General features: G+C 48.2%; 1 protein-coding gene across 3 annotated transcripts in view; it reads left to right on the top strand.

Moving 5' to 3' along the window:
- Positions 1 to 22,045, top strand: part of GRK5 (G protein-coupled receptor kinase 5) — a 149,020-nt gene that overhangs the window by 50,385 nt on the left and 76,590 nt on the right. For 2 of the 3 annotated variants that reach the window (XM_056528873.1, XM_056528872.1), the window contains exons 2-5: positions 1,234 to 1,329; positions 11,859 to 11,971; positions 12,090 to 12,167; positions 18,915 to 19,015. In XM_056528873.1, the coding sequence (XP_056384848.1) occupies positions 12,120 to 12,167; positions 18,915 to 19,015 (149 nt within the window). In that variant the 5' untranslated portion in view covers positions 1,234 to 1,329; positions 11,859 to 11,971; positions 12,090 to 12,119. The remainder of the gene's footprint in view (positions 1 to 1,233; positions 1,330 to 11,858; positions 11,972 to 12,089; positions 12,168 to 18,914; positions 19,016 to 22,045) is intronic. The other variant, XM_056528874.1, reaches the window with a different exon arrangement.

Here is a 22,045-nt window from a genome sequence, read left to right as displayed (position 1 = left end):
AGGGAACCGCTAGGGTAAAAGTGTATGTTACCAGGCACTGACCAGCAGCAACCGCTAGGGTAAAAGTGTATGTTACCAGGCACTGACCAGCAGCAACCGCTAGGGTAAAAGTGCATGTTACCAGGCTCCGACCAGGAGGGAACCGCTAGGGTAAAAGTGTATGTTACCAGGCTCCGACCAGGAGGGAACCGCTAGGGTAAAAGTGTATGTTACCAGGCTCCGACCAGGAGGGAACCACTAGGGTAAAAGTGTATGTTACCAGGCTCAGACCAGGAGGGAACCGCTAGGGTAAAAGTGTATGTTACCAGGCTCCGACCAGGAGGGAACCACTAGGGTAAAAGTGTATGTTACCAGGCTCCGACCAGGAGGGAACCGCTAGGGTAAAAGTGTATGTTACCAGGCACTGACCAGCAGCAACCGCTAGGGTAAAAGTGCATGTTACCAGGCACTGACCAGGAGGGAACCACTAGGGTAAAAGTGTATGTTACCAGGCTCCGACCAGGAGGGAACCACTAGGGTAAAAGTTTATGTTACCAGGCTCTGACCAGGAGGGAACCACTAGGGTAAAAGTATATGTTACCAGGCTCTGACCGGGAGGGAACCACTAGAGTAAGAAAGTTCGGACACAAGCAGATGAAACCTTAAGGTGAGAAGATGAGCACTAAATTAGCAGGATAACTCCACATATCCAATTTTGGGTCATTGTGATGAGATAGAGATCCATTTATGCCTAACACTCCTCACAGCTGGGCATGTGCTACAACTGTATCCAGTCTAGACAAAACAAATAGTGCAAGTGGAACATGGTGGACTACACATTGATACCTTCTACTTACACTGATACATTGTAGCAAATTGATAGCACAGGGGAGAGATTGGCACAGCCTCTGAGTTGTGTTTAGCTCACAGAGGATTATCTACACTGAAACGCTGTAACAAGCCCTCAGCTGTGAGGAGAACTTAGTCTGTATGAGCCCCTTATAACAAAACAGGATAGTGGAAATGAGGAGATGTCAAAGCACGAAATCTATTGGTAAGTTGAATAACATTTTATGATGAAGATATGAAACTTTGGGACATCCCATGTCCTCCGCTTTATGGTTTCGCTCCAGCGCCCTGTATTTATTGTGGAGGCTGCAGTGTGCGGTGTAGGGGGATTGTCTGTCACTATAGGGATTTATCGAACCACCAATGGACTATACAAATAACGCTTCTCTGTTTTGTCCCTATTAGGAGGTGGTGGAAAACGTAAGGGGAAAAGTAAGAAGTGGAAAGAAATCCTAAAGTTCCCTCATATCAGTCAGTGTGAGGAGCTGAGAAGAAGCACAGGTGAGTCCGGGACACCTATTGGGGCCCATGTTCTGGTCACAGATATTTCTCAGGCTTATTTACCATTACATGTAAAATCCCCGACAGAGTGATGCTCAGGGGCGGAACTCAGAGCATAAAGCTCCACCCCCACATACTAGAGCTCTGCGGGGGACTGTTTTTTTTGTTTGTTTTTTTCTAATCCCGCTGCCGTCACATGCTTCTCTGATCACGCCCGGTACCACAGACATCGTGGGGTAGTAATAGGGTTGCCACCATTCTTGCAAAAAAATACCGGCCATGCTAATTTGCATAATTAATTATATATGCGTGACATGACAGGATACACATATGCGGGAAAAATTTTGTCCTATTCTGACCCCTATACCTTTTTTATTTCTCCTTATTCGGGCCTGTATGAGGGCTAATTTTTTTGCACCCCCATCTGTAGTTTTTAACAGAACTGTTTTGATGTGACTTTTTGATCGCTTTTTTATTCAATTCTGGAGTTGCGGTTAGTTATTAACTACAACTCCCAGCTTGCCCTGATACAGCCTGTAACTCAGCAGCTGCCCCAAACGAAAACTACAACTCCCAGCATGTTGGACTATATAGTAGTATATAATATAGGTCAGTGTTTCCCAACTAGGGGGGCCTCCAGCTGTTGCAAAACTACAACTCCCAGCATGTTGAACTATATAGTAGTATATAGTATAGGTCAGTGTTTCCCAACCAGGGGTGCCTCCAGCTGTTGCAAAACTACAACTCCCAGCATGCTGGACTATATAGTAGTATATAGTATAGGTCAGTGTTTCCCAACCAGGGGTGCCTACAGCTGTTGCAAATCTACAACTCCCAGCGTGTTGGACTATATAGTAGTATAATAATATAGGTCAGTGTTTCCCAACCAGGGGTGCCTCCAGCTGTTGCAAAACTACAACTCCCAGCATGTTGGACTATATATTAGTATATAGTATAGGTCAGTGTTTCCCAACCAGGGGTGCCTCCAGCTGTTGCAAAACTACAACTCCCAGTATATGGTGCAACGTTCTGGGAGTTGAAGGATTGGTTGGATAAATATCGGCCATTGCATTACCGGTATTTTTTTTATATAAAAATACCGGCAGGGTGTCCAAAATACCGTCCGTGGCGGTAAAATACCAGCCAGGTTGCAACCCTAGCTAGTAATGGTGGCCATGTGGATGCTGTACTAAGCACCCTCAGGTCCTATATTTGTGAGCACAGGGCACTAAATGGACTACAATCCCCCTATAGTCAAAGCCCCACACTCTGTACCCTGACCACCATACAACATGTTTTGGTGAGGCACGTACCTGGGTCGAGCTGATGATTTCGGAGGTAGCATTCTCAGGGCTCTCGGGGCTGTCCATGTTTGGGATTTCCACGCATCTGTCCTCCCTCTCGTCCTCCCCAAGGGCAGTCAGCATGGTGGTCCAGGGCACGGCATAGGTGATCCGCATGAGCAGGTGTCACTTCACCACCTCGAGAAAGTGCTGCTCCAGCCCGGGCAGGTCCTACGCATGATGCGTAGGTGTCCACGAAAGAGGCAGGAGCTTCAAGAGCTGCTGTGGGGCCGCCGACAGGAGGGTGAACAGGAGGAGCAGGGAACATGTTTCGCTACACATCAGTAGCTTTGTCAAGAAGCCGAGGGCATCTAACAATAAGGAGCCCTCTGCTGCTTTCAGAACAGTGCCCACTGGTAGCAGACGTGCCTCTCCATAAATACGCCACTGCCTCAGGGGCCCACACGGCACGTCTGCTACCAGTGGCCACTGCTTTTAAAGGAATAAAGGACCCCTGATTGTTCTGTGCAGTCAGGTGCCCTCGGCCTCTTGACAAAGCCACTTATATATAGCGAAACATGATGAGGGGGTTGAGTGAAACATTTTTAAAGGGGTTATTCAGGAAAAAAACTTTTATATATATATATATATATATATATATATATCAACTGGCTAAAGAAAGTTAAACAGATTTGTAAATTACTTTTATTAAAAAATCTTAATCCTTTCAATACTTATGAGCTTCTGAAGTTAAAGTTGTTCTTTTCTGTCTAAGTGCTCTCTGATGACACGTGTCTTGGGAACCACCCAGTTTAGAAGATGTTTGCTATGGGGATTTGCTTATAAACTGGGTGTTTCCCGAGACACTTGTCATCAGAGAGGACTTAGACAGAAAAGAACAACCTTCAGAAGCTCATAAGTACTGAAAGGATTAAGTCAGTGCTGAGTCCTTTTCAAGATACCGTATGTTCTGTAGACTCATACATCTAGCGATATGGTTACTCAGTGTGGCCAGATGACCACTGGGACAGCACTTTACAGTGTATTCTATTAGGGGACTCTTGCACCTAATTTTAAGATGTGTGTGAAGATTTAAAGGAGTACTACGGGATATAAAAAGTTAAGTTAAATGGGCACTGTCAGATACAAAAACTTTGGATATGTTGTAAAGCATGTATAACCAATAGGTTTTGTAATCGCTTTCATTAGAAAATTTTCAGTATTTCATACTCAAAAATCCAGTCAAACAACTGCCCCCCCCCCCCTGCCTGCTTGGACACATACTAGTCCTGCTGTGTCCATGCGTCATCACCTATGTCATGGACACACTTCCTTGATTGACAGCTGTGGGCTCCTCCCACTGTCATCTTGTGTCCCGCTACTGTCAGTGAGGACAAGCTGGGAGTAGTTTTTCTAATGCTAGGGGAGATGTGAGCAGACAGCATACTGAGGGAGGGGGCGGAGACCTGCACAGTGAGGCCACGCCCCCTCCCTTTGAGAGGAATTCAGACAAGTGAGCTAAATTAAAAGTGTAATAAAAAAAAAAAAATAAAGGAGCTAGACACATATAAATGTACATGGTCAGGATTAGGTACTGAGTGATATATTAAAATAAATGTTTTTTGTTGGATCTGACGGGTACGCTTTAAGATCGCGATAAGATAAGTTTCAGATCATGGGGGGGGGTCTGACCGCTGGGGCCCCCCGTGATCACCCGTACGGGGCCTTGACTCTTCTTCCAAATAGCGCATGTGGACCACCGCATGAAGCGGCGGCTGACACGTCCCCTCAATACAGCGCTATGGCTGAGCCGGGGATTGCCGAATGCAGCGCTCCGCCTCTCCCATAGAGATGTATTGAGGGGGTTGACAGCCGCCACTTCATACGGTGGTTGAACATACCCCCTTCCTGAGGACTGCCGGGGCCCCATAAATGAGATTGCGGGGGGTCCTAGTGGACAGATTAGCCGCTATCTGACATTTATCCCCTATCCTTAGGGGATAAGTTTTTATATACTGGAATACTCCTTCAATAAAGCTTATGGGTTTTTAGTATATGGGAAATCCAGGGTATTTTTGGATTGCCCACAGGGGCTATAAGTGTGTGCAATATGACCCTCAGGATATATAACAGACAGAGGGGTCTGTAGTATGGGAGTGTGTGGGATTTTCAGGACCTGCTGGTATATCACGTGACCGCCTGCTCCCACCCACAACTTACTTTTTACCACCTGCAAGATTTTTAACGGGTTCCACGTGATCCCAGTGCAGTCCTCTATGACATACTGGGAATCACTCTAGAGGGTCAGATTAGGTAGGTACATCTACACTGACTGCTTGTCTTCTGGTGTTCTGTATGGTAGCTAATCCACTGCTGTTCTGCCTGGTGTCTCCTCTGCTGGTGTTCTGCATGTTGTCTCCTCTTCTTAGGTTCTGCAGGTTGTCTCCTCTTCTTAGGTTCTGCAGGTTGTCTCCTCTTCTTAGGTTCTGCAGGTTGTCTCCTCTTCTTAGGTTCTGCAGGTTGTCTCCTCTTCTTAGGTTCTGCAGGTTGTCTCCTCTTCTTAGGTTCTGCAGGTTGTCTCCTCTGCTGGTGTTCTGCATGTTGTCTCCTCTTTCTAGGTTCTGCAGGTTGTCTCCTCTGCTGGTGTTCTGCATGGTGTCTCCTCTTCTTAGGTTCTGCAGGTTGTCTCCTCTGCTGGTGTTCTGCAGGTTGTCTCCTCTGCTGGTGTTCTGCAGGTTGTCTCCTCTGTTGATGTTCTGCAGGTTATCTCCTCTGTTGATGTTCTGCAGGTTGTCTCCTCTGTTGATGTTCTGCAGGTTATCTCCTCTGCTGGTGTTCTGCAGGTTGTCTCCTCTGCTGGTGTTCTGCAGGTTGTCTCCTCTGCTGGTGTTCTGCAGGTTGTCTCCTCTGCTGGTGTTCTGCAGGTTGTCTCCTCTTCTTAGGTTCTGCAGGTTGTCTCCTCTGCTGGTGTTCTGCAGGTTGTCTCCTCTTCTTAGGTTCTGCAGGTTGTCTCCTCTTCTTAGGTTCTGCAGGTTGTCTCCTCTTCTTAGGTTCTGCAGGTTGTCTCCTCTGCTGGTGTTCTGCCTTGTGTCTCCTCTGCTGGTGTTCTGCATGTTGTCTCCTCTTTCTAGGTTCTGCAGGTTGTCTCCTCTTCTTAGGTTCTGCAGGTTGTCTCCTCTGCTGGTGTTCTGCAGGTTGTCTCCTCTGCTGGTGTTCTGCAGGTTGTCTCCTCTGTTGATGTTCTGCAGGTTGTCTCCTCTGTTGATGTTCTGCAGGTTGTCTCCTCTGTTGATGTTCTGCAGGTTGTCTCCTCTGCTGGTGTTCTGCAGGTTGTCTCCTCTGCTGGTGTTCTGCAGGTTATCTCCTCTGCTGGTGTTCTGCAGGTTGTCTCCTCTTCTTAGGTTCTGCAGGTTGTCTCCTCTTCTTAGGTTCTGCAGGTTATCTCCTCTGCTGGTGTTCTGCAGGTTGTCTCCTCTGCTGGTGTTCTGCAGGTTGTCTCCTCTTCTTAGGTTCTGCAGGTTGTCTCCTCTGCTGGTGTTCTGCAGGTTGTCTCCTCTTCTTAGGTTCTGCAGGTTGTCTCCTCTCTTGGTGTTCTGCATGTTGTCTCTTCTTCTTCGGCTCTGCATGATGTCTCCTCTGCAGATGTTCTGCAGGTTGTCTCCTCTGTTGATGTTCTGCAGGTTGTCTCCTCTGCTGGTGTTCTGCCTGGTGTCTCCTCTGCTGGTGTTCTGCAAGTTGTCTCCTCTACTGGTGTTCTGCATAGTGTCTCCTCTTCTTAGGTTCTGCAGGTTGTCTCCTCTGCTGGTGTTCTGCAGGTTGTCTCCTCTTTTTAGGTTCTGCATGTTGTCTCCTCTGATGGTGTTCTGCAGGTTGTCTCCTCTGCTGGTGTTCTGCATGGTGTCTCCTCTGCTGGTGTTCTGCAGGTTGTCTCCTCTGGTGGTCTGCATAGTGTCTCCTCTGCTGGTGTTCTGCATGGTGTCTCCTCTGCTGGTGTTCTGCAGGTTGTCTCCTCTGCTGGTGTTCTGCATGGTGTCTCCTCTGCTGGTGTTCTGCAGGTTGTCTCCTCTGCTGGTGTTCTGCAGGTTGTCTCCTCTTCTTAGGTTCTGCAGGTTGTCTCCTCTTCTTAGGTTCTGCAGGTTGTCTCCTCTTAGGTTCTGCAGGTTGACTCCTCTTCTTAGGTTCTGCAGGTTGTCTCCTCTGCTGGTGTTCTGCCTTGTGTCTCCTCTGCTGGTGTTCTGCATGTTGTCTCCTCTTTCTAGGTTCTGCAGGTTATCTCCTCTGCTGGTGTTCTGCATGGTGTCTCCTCTTCTTAGGTTCTGCAGGTTGTCTCCTCTGGTGGTGTTCTGCATGGTGTCTCCTCTGCTGGTGTTCTGTATGGTGTCTCCTCGGCTGGTGTTCTGCATGGGGTCTCCTCTGCTGGTGTTCTGCATGGTGTCTCCTCGGCTGGTGTTCTGCAGGTTGTCTACTCTGCTGGTGTTCTGAAGGTTGTCTCCTCTTTTTAGGTTCTGCAGGTTGTCTCCTCGGCTGGTGTTCTGCAGGTTGTCTCCTCTTCTTTGGTTCTGCATAGTGTCTCCTCTTTCTAGGTTCTGCAGGTTTTCTCCTCTGCTGGTGTTCTGCATGGTGTCTCCTCTGCTGGTGTTCTGCAGGTTGTCTCCTCTGCTGGTGTTCTGCAGGTTTTCTCCTCTGCTGGTGTTCTGCATGGTTTCTCCTCTGCTGGTGTTCTGCATGGTGTCTCCTCTGCTGGTGTTCTGCAGGTTTTCTCCTCTGCTGGTGTTCTGCAAGTTGTTTCCTCTGCTGGTGTTCTGCAGGTTGTCTCCTCTTTTTAGGTTCTGCAGGTTGTCTCCTCTGGTGGTGTTCTGCATGGTGTCTCCTCTGCTGGTGTTCTGCATGGTGTCTCCTCGGCTGGTGTTCTGCATGGTATCTCCTTTGCTGGTGTTCTACAGGTTGTCTCCTCTTTTTAGGTTTTGCAGGTTGTGTCCTCTTCTTAGGTTCTGCATGGTGTCTCCTCTGCTGGTGTTCTGCAGGTTGTCTCCTCTTCTTTGGTTCTGCATAGTGTCTCCTCTTTCTAGGTTCTGCAGGTTTTCTCCTCTGCTGGTGTTCTGCAGGTTGTCTCCTCTTCTTAGGTTCTGCAGGTTGTCTCCTCTTCTTAGGTTCTGCAGGTTGTCTCCTCTTCTTAGGTTCTGCAGGTTGTCTCCTCTTTCTAGGTTCTGCAGGTTGTCTCCTCGGCTGGTGTTCTGCAGGTTGTCTCCTCTTCTTTGGTTCTGCATAGTGTCTCCTCTTTCTAGGTTCTGCAGGTTGTCTCCTCTGTTGGTGTTCTGCAGATTGTCTCCTCTGCTGGTGTTCTGCAGGTTGTCTCCTCTGCTGGTGTTCTGCAGGTTGTCTCCTCTGTTGGTGTTCTGCATAGTGTCTCATCTGCTGGTGTTCTGCAGGTTGTCTCCTCTGTTGGTGTTCTGCATAGTGTCTCATCTGCTGGTGTTCTGCAGGTTGTCTCCTCTGCTGGTGTTCTGCAGGTTGTCTCCTCTGTTGGTGTTCGGCAGGTTGTCTCCTCTGCTGGTGTTCTGCAGGTTGTGTCCTCTTCTTAGGTTCTGCAGATTGTCTCCTCTTCTTAGGTTCTGCAGGTTGTCTCCTCTTCTTTGGTTCTGCATAGTGTCTCATCTGCTGGTGTTCTGCAGGTTGTCTCCTCTGCTGGTGTTCTGCAGGTTGTCTCCTCTGTTGGTGTTCGGCAGGTTGTCTCCTCTTCTTAGGTTCTGCAGGTTGTCTCCTCTTCTTAGGTTCTGCAGGTTGTCTCCTCTTCTTTGGTTCTGCATAGTGTCTCATCTGCTGGTGTTCTGCAGGTTGTCTCCTCTGCTGGTGTTCTGCAGGTTGTCTCCTCTGTTGGTGTTCTGCATAGTGTCTCATCCGCTGGTGTTCTGCATAGTGTCTCCTCTGCTGGTGTTCTGCAGGTTGTCTCCTCTGCTGGTGTTCTGCAGGTCGTCTCCTCTTTCTAGGTTCTGCATAGTGTCTCCTCTTCTTAGGTTCTGCAGGTTGTCTCCTCTGCTGGTGTCCTGCAGGTTGTCTCCTCTTCTTAGGTTCTGCAGGTTGTCTCCTCTTCTTAGGTTCTGCAGGTTTTCTCCTCTGCTGGTGTTCTGCAGGTCGTCTCCTCTTCTTAGGTTCTGCAGGTTGTCTCCTCTGCAGGTGTTCTGCATAGTGTCTCATCTGCTGGTGTTCTGCATGTTGTCTCCTCTGCTGGTGTTCTGCAGGTTGTCTCCTCTGTTGGTGTTCGGCAGGTTGTCTCCTCTGCTGGTGTTCTGAAGGTTGTGTCCTCTTCTTAGGTTCTGCAGGTTGTCTCCTCTTCTTAGGTTCTGCAGGTTGTCTCCTCTTCTTTGGTTCTGCATAGTGTCTCATCTGCTGGTGTTCTGCATGTTGTCTCCTCTGCTGGTGTTCTGCAGGTTGTCTCCTCTTTCTAGGTTCTGCATAGTGTCTCCTCTGTTGGTGTTCTGCAAGTTGTCTCCTCTTCTTAGGTTCTGCAGGTTGTCTCCTCTGCTGGTGTTCTGCATGGTGTCTCCTCGGCTGGTGTTCTGCATGGTATCTCCTTTGCTGGTGTTCTACAGGTTGTCTCCTCTTTTTAGGTTCTGCAGGTTGTGTCCTCTTCTTAGGTTCTGCATGGTGTCTCCTCTGCTGGTGTTCTGCAGGTTGTCTCCTCTTCTTTGGTTCTGCATAGTGTCTCCTCTTTCTAGGTTCTGCAGGTTTTCTCCTCTGCTGGTGTTCTGCAGGTTGTCTCCTCTTTTTAGGTTCTGCAGGTTGTCTCCTCTTCTTAGGTTCTGCAGGTTGTCTCCTCTTCTTAGGTTCTGCAGGTTGTCTCCTCTTTCTAGGTTCTGCAGGTTGTCTCCTCGGCTGGTGTTCTGCAGGTTGTCTCCTCTTCTTTGGTTCTGCATAGTGTCTCCTCTTTCTAGGTTCTGCAGGTTGTCTCCTCTGTTGGTGTTCTGCAGATTGTCTCCTCTGCTGGTGTTCTGAATGGTGTCTCCTCTGCTGGTGTTCTGCAGGTTGTCTCCTCTTCTTTGGTTCTGCATAGTGTCTCCTCTTTCTAGGTTCTGCAGGTTTTCTCCTCTGCTGGTGTTCTGCAGGTTGTCTCCTCTTTTTAGGTTCTGCAGGTTGTCTCCTCTTCTTAGGTTCTGCAGGTTGTCTCCTCTTCTTAGGTTCTGCAGGTTGTCTCCTCTTTCTAGGTTCTGCAGGTTGTCTCCTCGGCTGGTGTTCTGCAGGTTGTCTCCTCTTCTTTGGTTCTGCATAGTGTCTCCTCTTTCTAGGTTCTGCAGGTTGTCTCCTCTGTTGGTGTTCTGCAGATTGTCTCCTCTGCTGGTGTTCTGCAGGTTGTCTCCTCTGCTGGTGTTCTGCAGGTTGTCTCCTCTGTTGGTGTTCTGCATAGTGTCTCATCTGCTGGTGTTCTGCAGGTTGTCTCCTCTGTTGGTGTTCTGCATAGTGTCTCATCTGCTGGTGTTCTGCAGGTTGTCTCCTCTGCTGGTGTTCTGCAGGTTGTCTCCTCTGTTGGTGTTCGGCAGGTTGTCTCCTCTGCTGGTGTTCGGCAGGTTGTCTCCTCTTCTTAGGTTCTGCAGGTTGTCTCCTCTTCTTAGGTTCTGCAGGTTGTCTCCTCTTCTTTGGTTCTGCATAGTGTCTCCTCTGCTGGTGTTCTGCAGGTTGTCTCCTCTGTTGGTGTTCTGCATAGTGTCTCATCCGCTGGTGTTCTGCATAGTGTCTCCTCTGCTGGTGTTCTGCAGGTTGTCTCCTCTGCTGGTGTTCTGCAGGTCGTCTCCTCTTTCTAGGTTCTGCATAGTGTCTCCTCTTCTTAGGTTCTGCAGGTTGTCTCCTCTGCTGGTGTCCTGCAGGTTGTCTCCTCTTCTTAGGTTCTGCAGGTTGTCTCCTCTTCTTAGGTTCTGCAGGTTGTCTCCTCTGCTGGTGTTCTGCAGGTCGTCTCCTCTTCTTAGGTTCTGCAGGTTGTCTCCTCTGCAGGTGTTCTGCATAGTGTCTCATCTGCTGGTGTTCTGCATGTTGTCTCCTCTGCTGGTGTTCTGCAGGTTGTCTCCTCTGTTGGTGTTCAGCAGGTTGTCTCCTCTGCTGGTGTTCTGCAGGTTGTGTCCTCTTCTTAGGTTCTGCAGGTTGTCTCCTCTTCTTAGGTTCTGCAGGTTGTCTCCTCTTCTTTGGTTCTGCATAGTGTCTCATCTGCTGGTGTTCTGCATGTTGTCTCCTCTGCTGGTGTTCTGCAGGTTGTCTCCTCTTTCTAGGTTCTGCATAGTGTCTCCTCTGTTGGTGTTCTGCAAGTTGTCTCCTCTTCTTAGGTTCTGCAGGTTGTCTCCTCTGCTGGTGTTCTGCAGGTTGTCTCCTCTATTGGTGTTCGGCAGGTTGTCTCCTCTGCTGGTGTTCTGCAGGTTGTCTCCTCTTCTTAGGTTCTGCAGGTTGTGTCCTCTTCTTAGGTTCTGCAGGTTGTCTCCTCTGCTGGTGTTCTGCAGGTTGTCTCCTCCGCTGGTGTTCTGCAGGTTGTCTCCTCTGCTGGTGTTCTGCATGGTGTCTCCTCTTCTTAGGTTCTGCAGGTTGTCTCCTCTTCTTAGGTTCTGCCGGTTGTGTCCTCTTCTTAGGTTCTGCATGGTGTCTCCTCTGCTGGTGTTCTGCAGGTTGTCTCCTCTTCTTTGGTTCTGCATAGTGTCTCCTCTTTCTAGGTTCTGCATAGTGTCTCCTCTGTTGGTGTTCTGCATGGTGTCTCCTCTTCTTAGGTTCTGCACGTTGTCTCCTCTGCTGGTGTTCTGCAGGTTGTCTCCTCTTCTTAGGTTCTGCAGGTTGTCTACTCTGCTGGTGTTCTGCAGGTTGTCTCCTCTTCTTAGGTTCTGCAGGTTGTCTCCTCTTCTTAGGTTCTGCAGGTTGTCTCCTCTTTCTAGGTTCTGCATGGTGTCTCCTCTGCTGGTGTTCTGCATGGTGTCTCCTCTTTCTAGGTTCTGCAGGTTGTCTCCTCTGCTGGTGTTCTGCAGGTTGTCTCCTCTTCTTAGGTTCTGCAGGTTGTCTCCTCTGCTGGTGTTCTGCAGGTTGTCTCCTCTTCTTAGGTTCTGCAGGTTGTCTCCTCTGCTGGTGTTCTGCAGGTCGTCTCCTCTGCTGGTGTTCTGCAGGTTGTCTCCTCTGTTGGTATTCTGCAGGTCGTCTCCTCTTCTTAGGTTCTGCAGGTTGTCAGCCATGCTTGTATCTTACATGACTGTGTGGACATAAATAAATGTCATTTTATTACAGAGAAGGACTACTACAACCTGTGTGAGAAGCAGCCAATAGGGAGGCTCCTGTTCCGTCAGTTCTGTGAGTCGCAGCCGGAGCTTGAGTGTCTGATCCACTTCTTGGATGCTGTGGTAAGGTTGAGCGCACCTTTTGCACGTGTTTTCAGTGGGTTGCCATGTTGCTACTGTTTTGTGTGGCTCTAGTGTCTCCCAGTAGTCATTGCAGTTGAGGCATTCCTCTCTTTTCTAGGCAGAATATGAAGTCACCCCAGATGAAAAGATGGGAGAAAAGGGAAGAGAGATAATTCTGAAATACCTCACCCCAGAGGTAAGTGAGTTCTACAGGAATACATCCCTCCTGCATCACCGTCTGGGCCAACCAGCAACCACAGGGGGCGCTGTGATCTTATCACAGGATACATGTTTTAAACAGCCCCTGCCAAGGTATCATCCTCCTATACAGGATACGAAACATGGCACCTTATACCATCCGGTGCTATGACTGATGACCCTAAGCGGACCAAACTTACTGGTAGAATGGAGGATGGCAGCTACAGTATTCATCCCACTACTGTCCATTTATGCGTGGACTACTGGTGAACTACTGATTTAGGACCTGTCCCTGGTTGTCCAGTCATATATTGTATTTTCCCTGGGGGTCCAGTCATATATTGTATTTTCCCTGGGGATCCAGTCATATATTGTATTTTCCCTGGGGGTCCAGTCATATATTGTATTTTCCCTGGGGGTCCAGTCATATATTGTATTTTCCCTGGGGGTCCAGTCATATATTGTATTTTCCCTGGGGATCCAGTCATATATTGTATTTTCCCTGGGGGTCCAGTCATATATTGTATTTTCCCTGGGGGTCCAGTCATATATTGTATTTTCCCGGGGAGCCAGTCATATATTGTATTTTCCCTGGGGGTCCAGTCATATATTGTATTTTCCCTGGGGGTCCAGTCATATATTGTATTTTCCCTGGGGGTCCAGTCATATATTGTATTTTCCCTGGGGGTCCAGTCACATATTGTATTTTCCCTGGGGATCCAGTCATATATTGTATTTTCCCTGGGGGTCCAGTCATATATTGTATTTTCCCTGGGGGTCCAGTCATATATTGTATTTTCCCTGGGGGTCCAGTCATATATTGTATTTTCCCTGGGGGTCCAGTCATATATTGTATTTTCCCTGGGGGTCCAGTCATATATTGTATTTTCCCTGGGGGTCCAGTCATATATTGTATTTTCCCTGGGGGTCCAGTCATATATTGTATTTTCCCTGGGGGTCCAGTCATATATTGTATTTTCACTGGGGGTCCAGTCATATATTGTATTTTCCCTGGGGGTCCAGTCATATATTGTATTTTCCCTGGGGGTCCAGTCATATATTGTATTTTCCCTGGGGGTCCAGTTATATATTGTATTTTCCCTGGGGGTCCAGTCATATATTGTATTTTCCCTGGGGGTCCAGTTATATATTGTATTTTCCCTGGGGGTCCAGTCATATATTGTATTTTCCCTGGGGATCCAGTCATATATTGTATTTTCCCTGGGGATCCAGTCATATATTGTATTTTCCCTGGTTGTCCAGTCATATATTGTATTTTCCCTGGGGGTCCAGTCATATATTGTATTTTCCCTGGGGGTCCAGTCATATATTGTATTTTCCCTGGGGGTCCAGTCATATATTCTATTTTCCCTGGGGATCCAGTCATATATTGTATTTTCCCTGTGGGTCCAGTCATATATTGTATTTTCCCGGGGAGCCAGTCATATATTGTATTTTCCCTGGGGGTCCAGTCATATATTGTATTTTCCCTGGGGATCCAGTCATATATTGTATTTTCCCTGGGGGTCCAGTCATATATTGTATTTTCCCTGGGGGTCCAGTCATATATTGTATTTTCCCTGGGGGTCCAGTCATATATTGTATTTTCCCTGGGGGTCCAGTCATATATTGTATTTTCCCTGGGGGTCCAGTCACATATTGTATTTTCCCTGGGGGTCCAGTCATATATTGTATTTTCCCTGGGGGTCCAGTCATATATTGTATTTTCCCTGGTTGTCCAGTCATATATTGTATTTTCCCTGGGGGTCCAGTCATATATTGTATTTTCCCTGGGGATCCAGTCATATATTGTATTTTCCCTGGGGGTCCAGTCATATATTGTATTTTCCCTGGGGGTCCAGTCATATATTGTATTTTCCCTGGGGATCCAGTCATATATTGTATTTTCCCGGGGAGCCAGTCATATATTGTATTTTCCCTGGGGATCCAGTCATATATTGTATTTTCCCTGGGGGTCCAGTCATATATTGTATTTTCCCTGGGGGTCCAGTCATATATTGTATTTTCCCGGGGAGCCAGTCATATATTGTATTTTCCCTGGGGGTCCAGTCATATATTGTATTTTCCCTGGGGGTCCAGTCATATATTGTATTTTCCCTGGGGGTCCAGTCATATATTGTATTTTCCCTGGGGGTCCAGTCACATATTGTATTTTCCCTGGGGATCCAGTCATATATTGTATTTTCCCTGGGGGTCCAGTCATATATTGTATTTTCCCTGGGGGTCCAGTCATATATTGTATTTTCCCTGGGGGTCCAGTCATATATTGTATTTTCCCTGGGGGTCCAGTCATATATTGTATTTTCCCTGGGGGTCCAGTCATATATTGTATTTTCCCTGGGGGTCCAGTCATATATTGTATTTTCCCTGGGGGTCCAGTCACATATTGTATTTTCCCTGGGGGTCCAGTCATATATTGTATTTTCCCTGGGGGTCCAGTCATATATTGTATTTTCCCTGGTTGTCCAGTCATATATTGTATTTTCCCTGGGGGTCCAGTCATATATTGTATTTTCCCTGGGGATCCAGTCATATATTGTATTTTCCCTGGGGGTCCAGTCATATATTGTATTTTCCCTGGGGGTCCAGTCATATATTGTATTTTCCCTGGGGATCCAGTCATATATTGTATTTTCCCGGGGAGCCAGTCATATATTGTATTTTCCCTGGGGATCCAGTCATATATTGTATTTTCCCTGGGGGTCCAGTCATATATTGTATTTTCCCTGGGGGTCCAGTCATATATTGTATTTTCCCGGGGAGCCAGTCATATATTGTATTTTCCCTGGGGGTCCAGTCATATATTGTATTTTCCCTGGGGGTCCAGTCATATATTGTATTTTCCCTGGGGGTCCAGTCATATATTGTATTTTCCCTGGGGGTCCAGTCACATATTGTATTTTCCCTGGGGATCCAGTCATATATTGTATTTTCCCTGGGGGTCCAGTCATATATTGTATTTTCCCTGGGGGTCCAGTCATATATTGTATTTTCCCTGGGGGTCCAGTCATATATTGTATTTTCCCTGGGGGTCCAGTCATATATTGTATTTTCCCTGGGGGTCCAGTCATATATTGTATTTTCCCTGGGGGTCCAGTCATATATTGTATTTTCCCTGGGGGTCCAGTCATATATTGTATTTTCCCTGGGGGTCCAGTCATATATTGTATTTTCACTGGGGGTCCAGTCATATATTGTATTTTCCCTGGGGGTCCAGTCATATATTGTATTTTCCCTGGGGGTCCAGTCATATATTGTATTTTCCCTGGGGGTCCAGTCATATATTGTATTTTCCCTGGGGATCCAGTCATATATTGTATTTTCCCTGGGGATCCAGTCATATATTGTATTTTCCCTGGTTGTCCAGTCATATATTGTATTTTCCCTGGGGGTCCAGTCATATATTGTATTTTCCCTGGGGGTCCAGTCATATATTGTATTTTCCCTGGGGGTCCAGTCATATATTCTATTTTCCCTGGGGATCCAGTCATATATTGTATTTTCCCTGTGGGTCCAGTCATATATTGTATTTTCCCGGGGAGCCAGTCATATATTGTATTTTCCCTGGGGGTCCAGTCATATATTGTATTTTCCCTGGGGGTCCAGTCATATATTGTATTTTCCCTGGGGGTCCAGTCATATATTGTATTTTCCCTGGGGGTCCAGTCATATATTGTATTTTCCCTGGGGGTCCAGTCATATATTGTATTTTCCCTGGGGGTCCAGTCACATATTGTATTTTCCCTGGGGGTCCAGTCACATATTGTATTTTCCCTGGGGATCCAGTCATATATTGTATTTTCCCTGGGGGTCCAGTCATATATTGTATTTTCCCGGGGAGCCAGTCATATATTGTATTTTCCCTGGGGGACCAGTCATATATTGTATTTTCCCTGGGGGTCCAGTCATATATTGTATTTTCCCTGGGGGTCCAGTTATATATTGTATTTTCCCTGGGGGTCCAGTCATATATTGTATTTTCCCTGGGGGTCCAGTCTTATATTGTATTTTCCCTGGGGGTCCAGTCATATATTGTATTTTCCCGGGGAGCCAGTCATATATTGTATTTTCCCTGGGGGTCCAGTCATATATTGTATTTTCCCTGGGGGTCCAGTCATATATTGTATTTTCCCTGGGGATCCAGTCATATATTGTATTTTCCCTGGGGTCCAGTCATATATTGTATTTTCCCTGGGGGTCCAGTCATATATTGTATTTTCCCTGGGGGTCCAGTCATATATTGTATTTTCCCTGGGGGTCCAGTCATATATTGTATTTTCCCTGGGGGTCCAGTCATATATTGTATTTTCCCTGGGGATCCAGTCATATATTGTATTTTCCCTGGGGATCCAGTCATATATTGTATTTTCCCTGGGGATCCAGTCATATATTGTATTTTCCCTGGGGATCCAGTCATATATTGTATTTTCCCTGGGGGTCCAGTTATATATTGTATTTTCCCTGGGGGTCCAGTCATATATTGTATTTTCCCTGGGGGTCCAGTCATATATTGTATTTTCCCTGGGGGTCCAGTCATATATTGTATTTTCCCTGGGGGTCCAGTCATATATTGTATTTTCCCTGGGGGTCCAGTCATATATTGTATTTTCACTGGGGGTCCAGTCATATATTGTATTTTCCCTGGGGGTCCAGTCATATATTGTATTTTCCCTGGGGGTCCAGTCATATATTGTATTTTCCCTGGGGGTCCAGTCATATATTGTATTTTCCCTGGGGATCCAGTCATATATTGTATTTTCCCTGGGGATCCAGTCATATATTGTATTTTCCCTGGTTGTCCAGTCATATATTGTATTTTCCCTGGGGGTCCAGTCATATATTGTATTTTCCCTGGGGGTCCAGTCATATATTGTATTTTCCCTGGGGGTCCAGTCATATATTCTATTTTCCCTGGGGATCCAGTCATATATTGTATTTTCCCTGTGGGTCCAGTCATATATTGTATTTTCCCGGGGAGCCAGTCATATATTGTATTTTCCCTGGGGGTCCAGTCATATATTGTATTTTCCCTGGGGATCCAGTCATATATTGTATTTTCCCTGGGGGTCCAGTCATATATTGTATTTTCCCTGGGGGTCCAGTCATATATTGTATTTTCCCTGGGGGTCCAGTCATATATTGTATTTTCCCTGGGGGTCCAGTCATATATTGTATTTTCCCTGGGGGTCCAGTCACATATTGTATTTTCCCTGGGGGTCCAGTCACATATTGTATTTTCCCTGGGGATCCAGTCATATATTGTATTTTCCCTGGGGGTCCAGTCATATATTGTATTTTCCCGGGGAGCCAGTCATATATTGTATTTTCCCTGGGGGACCAGTCATATATTGTATTTTCCCTGGGGGTCCAGTCATATATTGTATTTTCCCTGGGGGTCCAGTTATATATTGTATTTTCCCTGGGGGTCCAGTCATATATTGTATTTTCCCTGGGGGTCCAGTCTTATATTGTATTTTCCCTGGGGGTCCAGTCATATATTGTATTTTCCCGGGGAGCCAGTCATATATTGTATTTTCCCTGGGGGTCCAGTCATATATTGTATTTTCCCTGGGGGTCCAGTCATATATTGTATTTTCCCTGGGGATCCAGTCATATATTGTATTTTCCCTGGGGTCCAGTCATATATTGTATTTTCCCTGGGGGTCCAGTCATATATTGTATTTTCCCTGGGGGTCCAGTCATATATTGTATTTTCCCTGGGGGTCCAGTCATATATTGTATTTTCCCTGGGGGTCCAGTCATATATTGTATTTTCCCTGGGGATCCAGTCATATATTGTATTTTCCCTGGGGATCCAGTCATATATTGTATTTTCCCTGGGGATCCAGTCATATATTGTATTTTCCCTGGGGATCCAGTCATATATTGTATTTTCCCTGGGGGTCCAGTTATATATTGTATTTTCCCTGGGGGTCCAGTCATATATTGTATTTTCCCTGGGGGTCCAGTCATATATTGTATTTTCCCTGGGGGTCCTGTCATTTATTGTATTTTCCCTGGTGGTCCAGTCATATATTGTATTTTCCCTGGGGGTCCAGTTATATATTGTATTTTCCCTGGGGATCCAGTCATATATTGTATTTTCCCTGGGGTCCAGTCATATATTGTATTTTCCCTGGGGGTCCAGTCATATATTGTATTTTCCCTGGGGGTCCAGTCATTTATTGTATTTTCCCTGGGGGTCCAGTCTTATATTGTATTTCCCCTGGTCGTCCAGTCATATATTGTATTTTCCCTGGGGGTCCAGTCATATATTGTATTTTCCCTGGGGGTCCAGTCTTATATTGTATTTTCCCTGGGGGTCCAGTCATATATTGTATTTTCCCTGGGGGTCCTGTCATTTATTGTATTTTCCCTGGGGGTCCAGTCATATATTGTATTTTCCCTGGTGGTCCTGTCATTTATTGTATTTTCCCTGGGGGTCCAGTCATATATTGTATTTTCCCTGGGGGTCCAGTCATTTATTGTATTTTCCCTGGGGGTCCAGTCATTTATTGTATTTTCCCTGGGGTCCAGTCATATATTGTATTTTCCCTGGGGGTCCAGTCATTTATTGTATTTTCCCTGGGGGTCCAGTCATATATTGTATTTTCCCTGGTGGTCCTGTCATGGACCTTCTTGTCCCTGATGGTCCAGTCACCAGGGACAGGACAGTCTGGTGGACATGTAGAATGTACTTATTTACAGCTTCTGTCTTTTACAGTCACCTGTGTACGTCTCTGAAGTCGGCCAAGACATTGTGCACCAAATGGAGGAAAAGTTAGAAATCAGTCCATACAAAGAGATTTTTTGTCACTGTGCAAAGTAAGTGTCATGAGCAGGAAAGCAAGATGGTGGTACATGTGATGAGTCTGTAGCTAGAGGAGACCAGAGGAGTCTGGAGCTAGAGGAGGACAGAGGAGTCTGGAGGAGGACAGAGGAGTCTGGAGGAGGACAGAGGAGTCTGGAGGAGGACAGAGGAGTCTGGAGCTAGAGGAGGACAGAGGAGTCTGGAGCTAGAGGAGGACAGAGGAGTCTGGAGTTGGACAGAGGAGTCTGAAGGAGGACAGAGGAGTCTGGAGGAGGACAGAGGAGTCTGGAGGAGGACAGAGGAGTCTGGAGCTAGAGGAGGACAGAGGAGTCTGGAGCTAGAGGAGGACAGAGGAGTCTGGAGGAGGACAGAGGAGTCTGGAGGAGGACAGAGGAGTCTGGAGGAGGACAGAGGAGTCTGGAGCTAGAGGAGGACAGAGGAGTCTGGAGCTAGAGGAGGACAGAGGAGTGTGGAGTTGGACAGAGGAGTCTGAAGGAGGACAGAGGAGTCTGAATGAGGACAGAGGAGTCTGGAGGAGGACAGAAGAGTCTGGAGGAGGACAGAGGAGTCTGGAGCTAGAGGAGGACAGAGGAGTCTGGAGGAGGACAGAGGAGTCTGGAGGAGGACAGAGGAGTCTGGAGGAGGACAGAGGAGTCTGGAGCTAGAGGAGGACAGAGGAGTCTGGAGGAGGACAGAGGAGTCTGGAGTAGGACAGAGGAGTCTGAAGGAGGACAGAGGAGTCTGGAGGAGGACAGAGGAGTCTGGAGGAGGACAGAGGAGTCTGGAGCTAGAGGAGGACAGAAGAGTCTGGAGGAGGACAGAGGAGTCTGAAGGAGGACAGAGGAGTTTGAAGGAGGACAGATGGATCTGGAGGGGGAGACAGGGGAGTCTGGGAGGAATTTGGTGGAGGAGAGAGGAATCTGGCGGAGGACAGAGGAGTCTAGAGGAGACAGAGGAATCTAGAAGAGACAGAGGGGTCTAGAGGAGACAGAGGGGTCTAGAGGAGACAGAGGGGTCTAGAGGAGACAGAGGGATCTAGTGGAGGAAAGATGAGTCTGGAGGAGGAAAGAGGAGTCTGGAGGAGGAGGATAGAGGGGTCTGGAGGAGGACAGAGGAGTTTGAAGGAGGACAGATGGATCTGGAGGGGTAGACAGAGGAGCCTAGAGGAGACAGAGGAGTCTAGAAGAGACAGAGTGGTCTAGAGGAGACAGAGGGGTCTAGAGGAGACAGAGGAGTCTAGAGGAGACAGAGGGGTCTAGTGGAGGAAAGAGGAGTCTGGAGGAGGAAAGAGGAGTCTGGAGGAGGAGGATAGAGGGCTCTGGAGGAGGAGGATAGAGGGGTCTGGAGGAGGAGGATAGAGGGGTCTGGAGGAGGAGGATAGAGGGCTCTGGAGGAGGAGGATAGAGGGGTCTGGAGGAGGAGGATAGAGGGCTCTGGAGGAGGAGGATAGAGGGGTCTGGAGGAGGAGGATAGAGGGCTCTGGGGGAGGAGGATAGAGGGGTCTGGAGGAGGAGGATAGAGGGGTCTGGAGGAGGAGGATAGAGGGGTCTGGAGGAGGAGGATAGAGGGGTCTGAAGGAGGAGGATAGAGGGCTCTCGAGGAGGAGGATAGAGGGGTCTGGAGGAGGAGGATAGAGGGCTCTCGAGGAGGAGGATAGAGGGGTCTGGAGGAGGAGGATAGAGGGGTCTGGAGGAGGAGGATAGAGGGGTCTGGAGGAGGAGGATAGAGGGGTCTGGAGGAGGAGGATAGAGGGGTCTGGAGGAGGAGGATAGAGGGCTCTGGAGGAGGAGGATAGAGGGGTCTGGAGGAGGAGGATAGAGGGGTCTGGAGGAGGAGGATAGAGGGGTCTGGAGGAGGAGGATAGAGGGCTCTGGAGGAGGAGGATAGAGGGGTCTGGAGGAGGAGGATAGAGGGGTCTGGAGGAGGAGGATAGAGGGGTCTGGAGGAGGAGGATAGAGGGGTCTGGAGGAGGAGGATAGAGGGCTCTGGAGGAGGAGGATAGAGGGGTCTGGTGGAGGAGGATAGAGGGGTCTGGAGGAGGAGGACAGAGGAGTCTGGAGGAGGACAGAGGAGTCTGGAGGAGGACAGAGGAGTCTGGAGGAGGACAGAGGAGTCTGGAGCTAGAGGAGGACAGAGGAGTCTGGAGGAGGACAGAGGAGTCTGGAGTAGGACAGAGGAGTCTGAAGGAGGACAGAGGAGTCTGGAGGAGGACAGAGGAGTCTGGAGGAGGACAGAGGAGTCTGGAGCTAGAGGAGGACAGAAGAGTCTGGAGGAGGACAGAGGAGTCTGAAGGAGGACAGAGGAGTTTGAAGGAGGACAGATGGATCTGGAGGGGGAGACAGGGGAGTCTGGGAGGAATTTGGTGGAGGAGAGAGGAATCTGGCGGAGGACAGAGGAGTCTAGAGGAGACAGAGGAATCTAGAAGAGACAGAGGGGTCTAGAGGAGACAGAGGGGTCTAGAGGAGACAGAGGGGTCTAGAGGAGACAGAGGGATCTAGTGGAGGAAAGATGAGTCTGGAGGAGGAAAGAGGAGTCTGGAGGAGGAGGATAGAGGGGTCTGGAGGAGGACAGAGGAGTTTGAAGGAGGACAGATGGATCTGGAGGGGTAGACAGAGGAGCCTAGAGGAGACAGAGGAGTCTAGAAGAGACAGAGTGGTCTAGAGGAGACAGAGGGGTCTAGAGGAGACAGAGGAGTCTAGAGGAGACAGAGGGGTCTAGTGGAGGAAAGAGGAGTCTGGAGGAGGAAAGAGGAGTCTGGAGGAGGAGGATAGAGGGCTCTGGAGGAGGAGGATAGAGGGGTCTGGAGGAGGAGGATAGAGGGCTCTGGAGGAGGAGGATAGAGGGGTCTGGAGGAGGAGGATAGAGGGCTCTGGAGGAGGAGGATAGAGGGGTCTGGAGGAGGAGGATAGAGGGCTCTGGAGGAGGAGGATAGAGGGGTCTGGAGGAGGAGGATAGAGGGCTCTGGAGGAGGAGGATAGAGGGCTCTGGAGGAGGAGGATAGAGGGGTCTGGAGGAGGAGGATAGAGGGCTCTGGAGGAGGAGGA

Source organism: Hyla sarda, chromosome 7 (assembly GCF_029499605.1).
Source record: "Hyla sarda isolate aHylSar1 chromosome 7, aHylSar1.hap1, whole genome shotgun sequence".
NCBI lineage: Eukaryota > Metazoa > Chordata > Amphibia > Anura > Hylidae > Hyla > Hyla sarda.
This window is presented reverse-complemented; position numbering and strand designations above follow the sequence as displayed.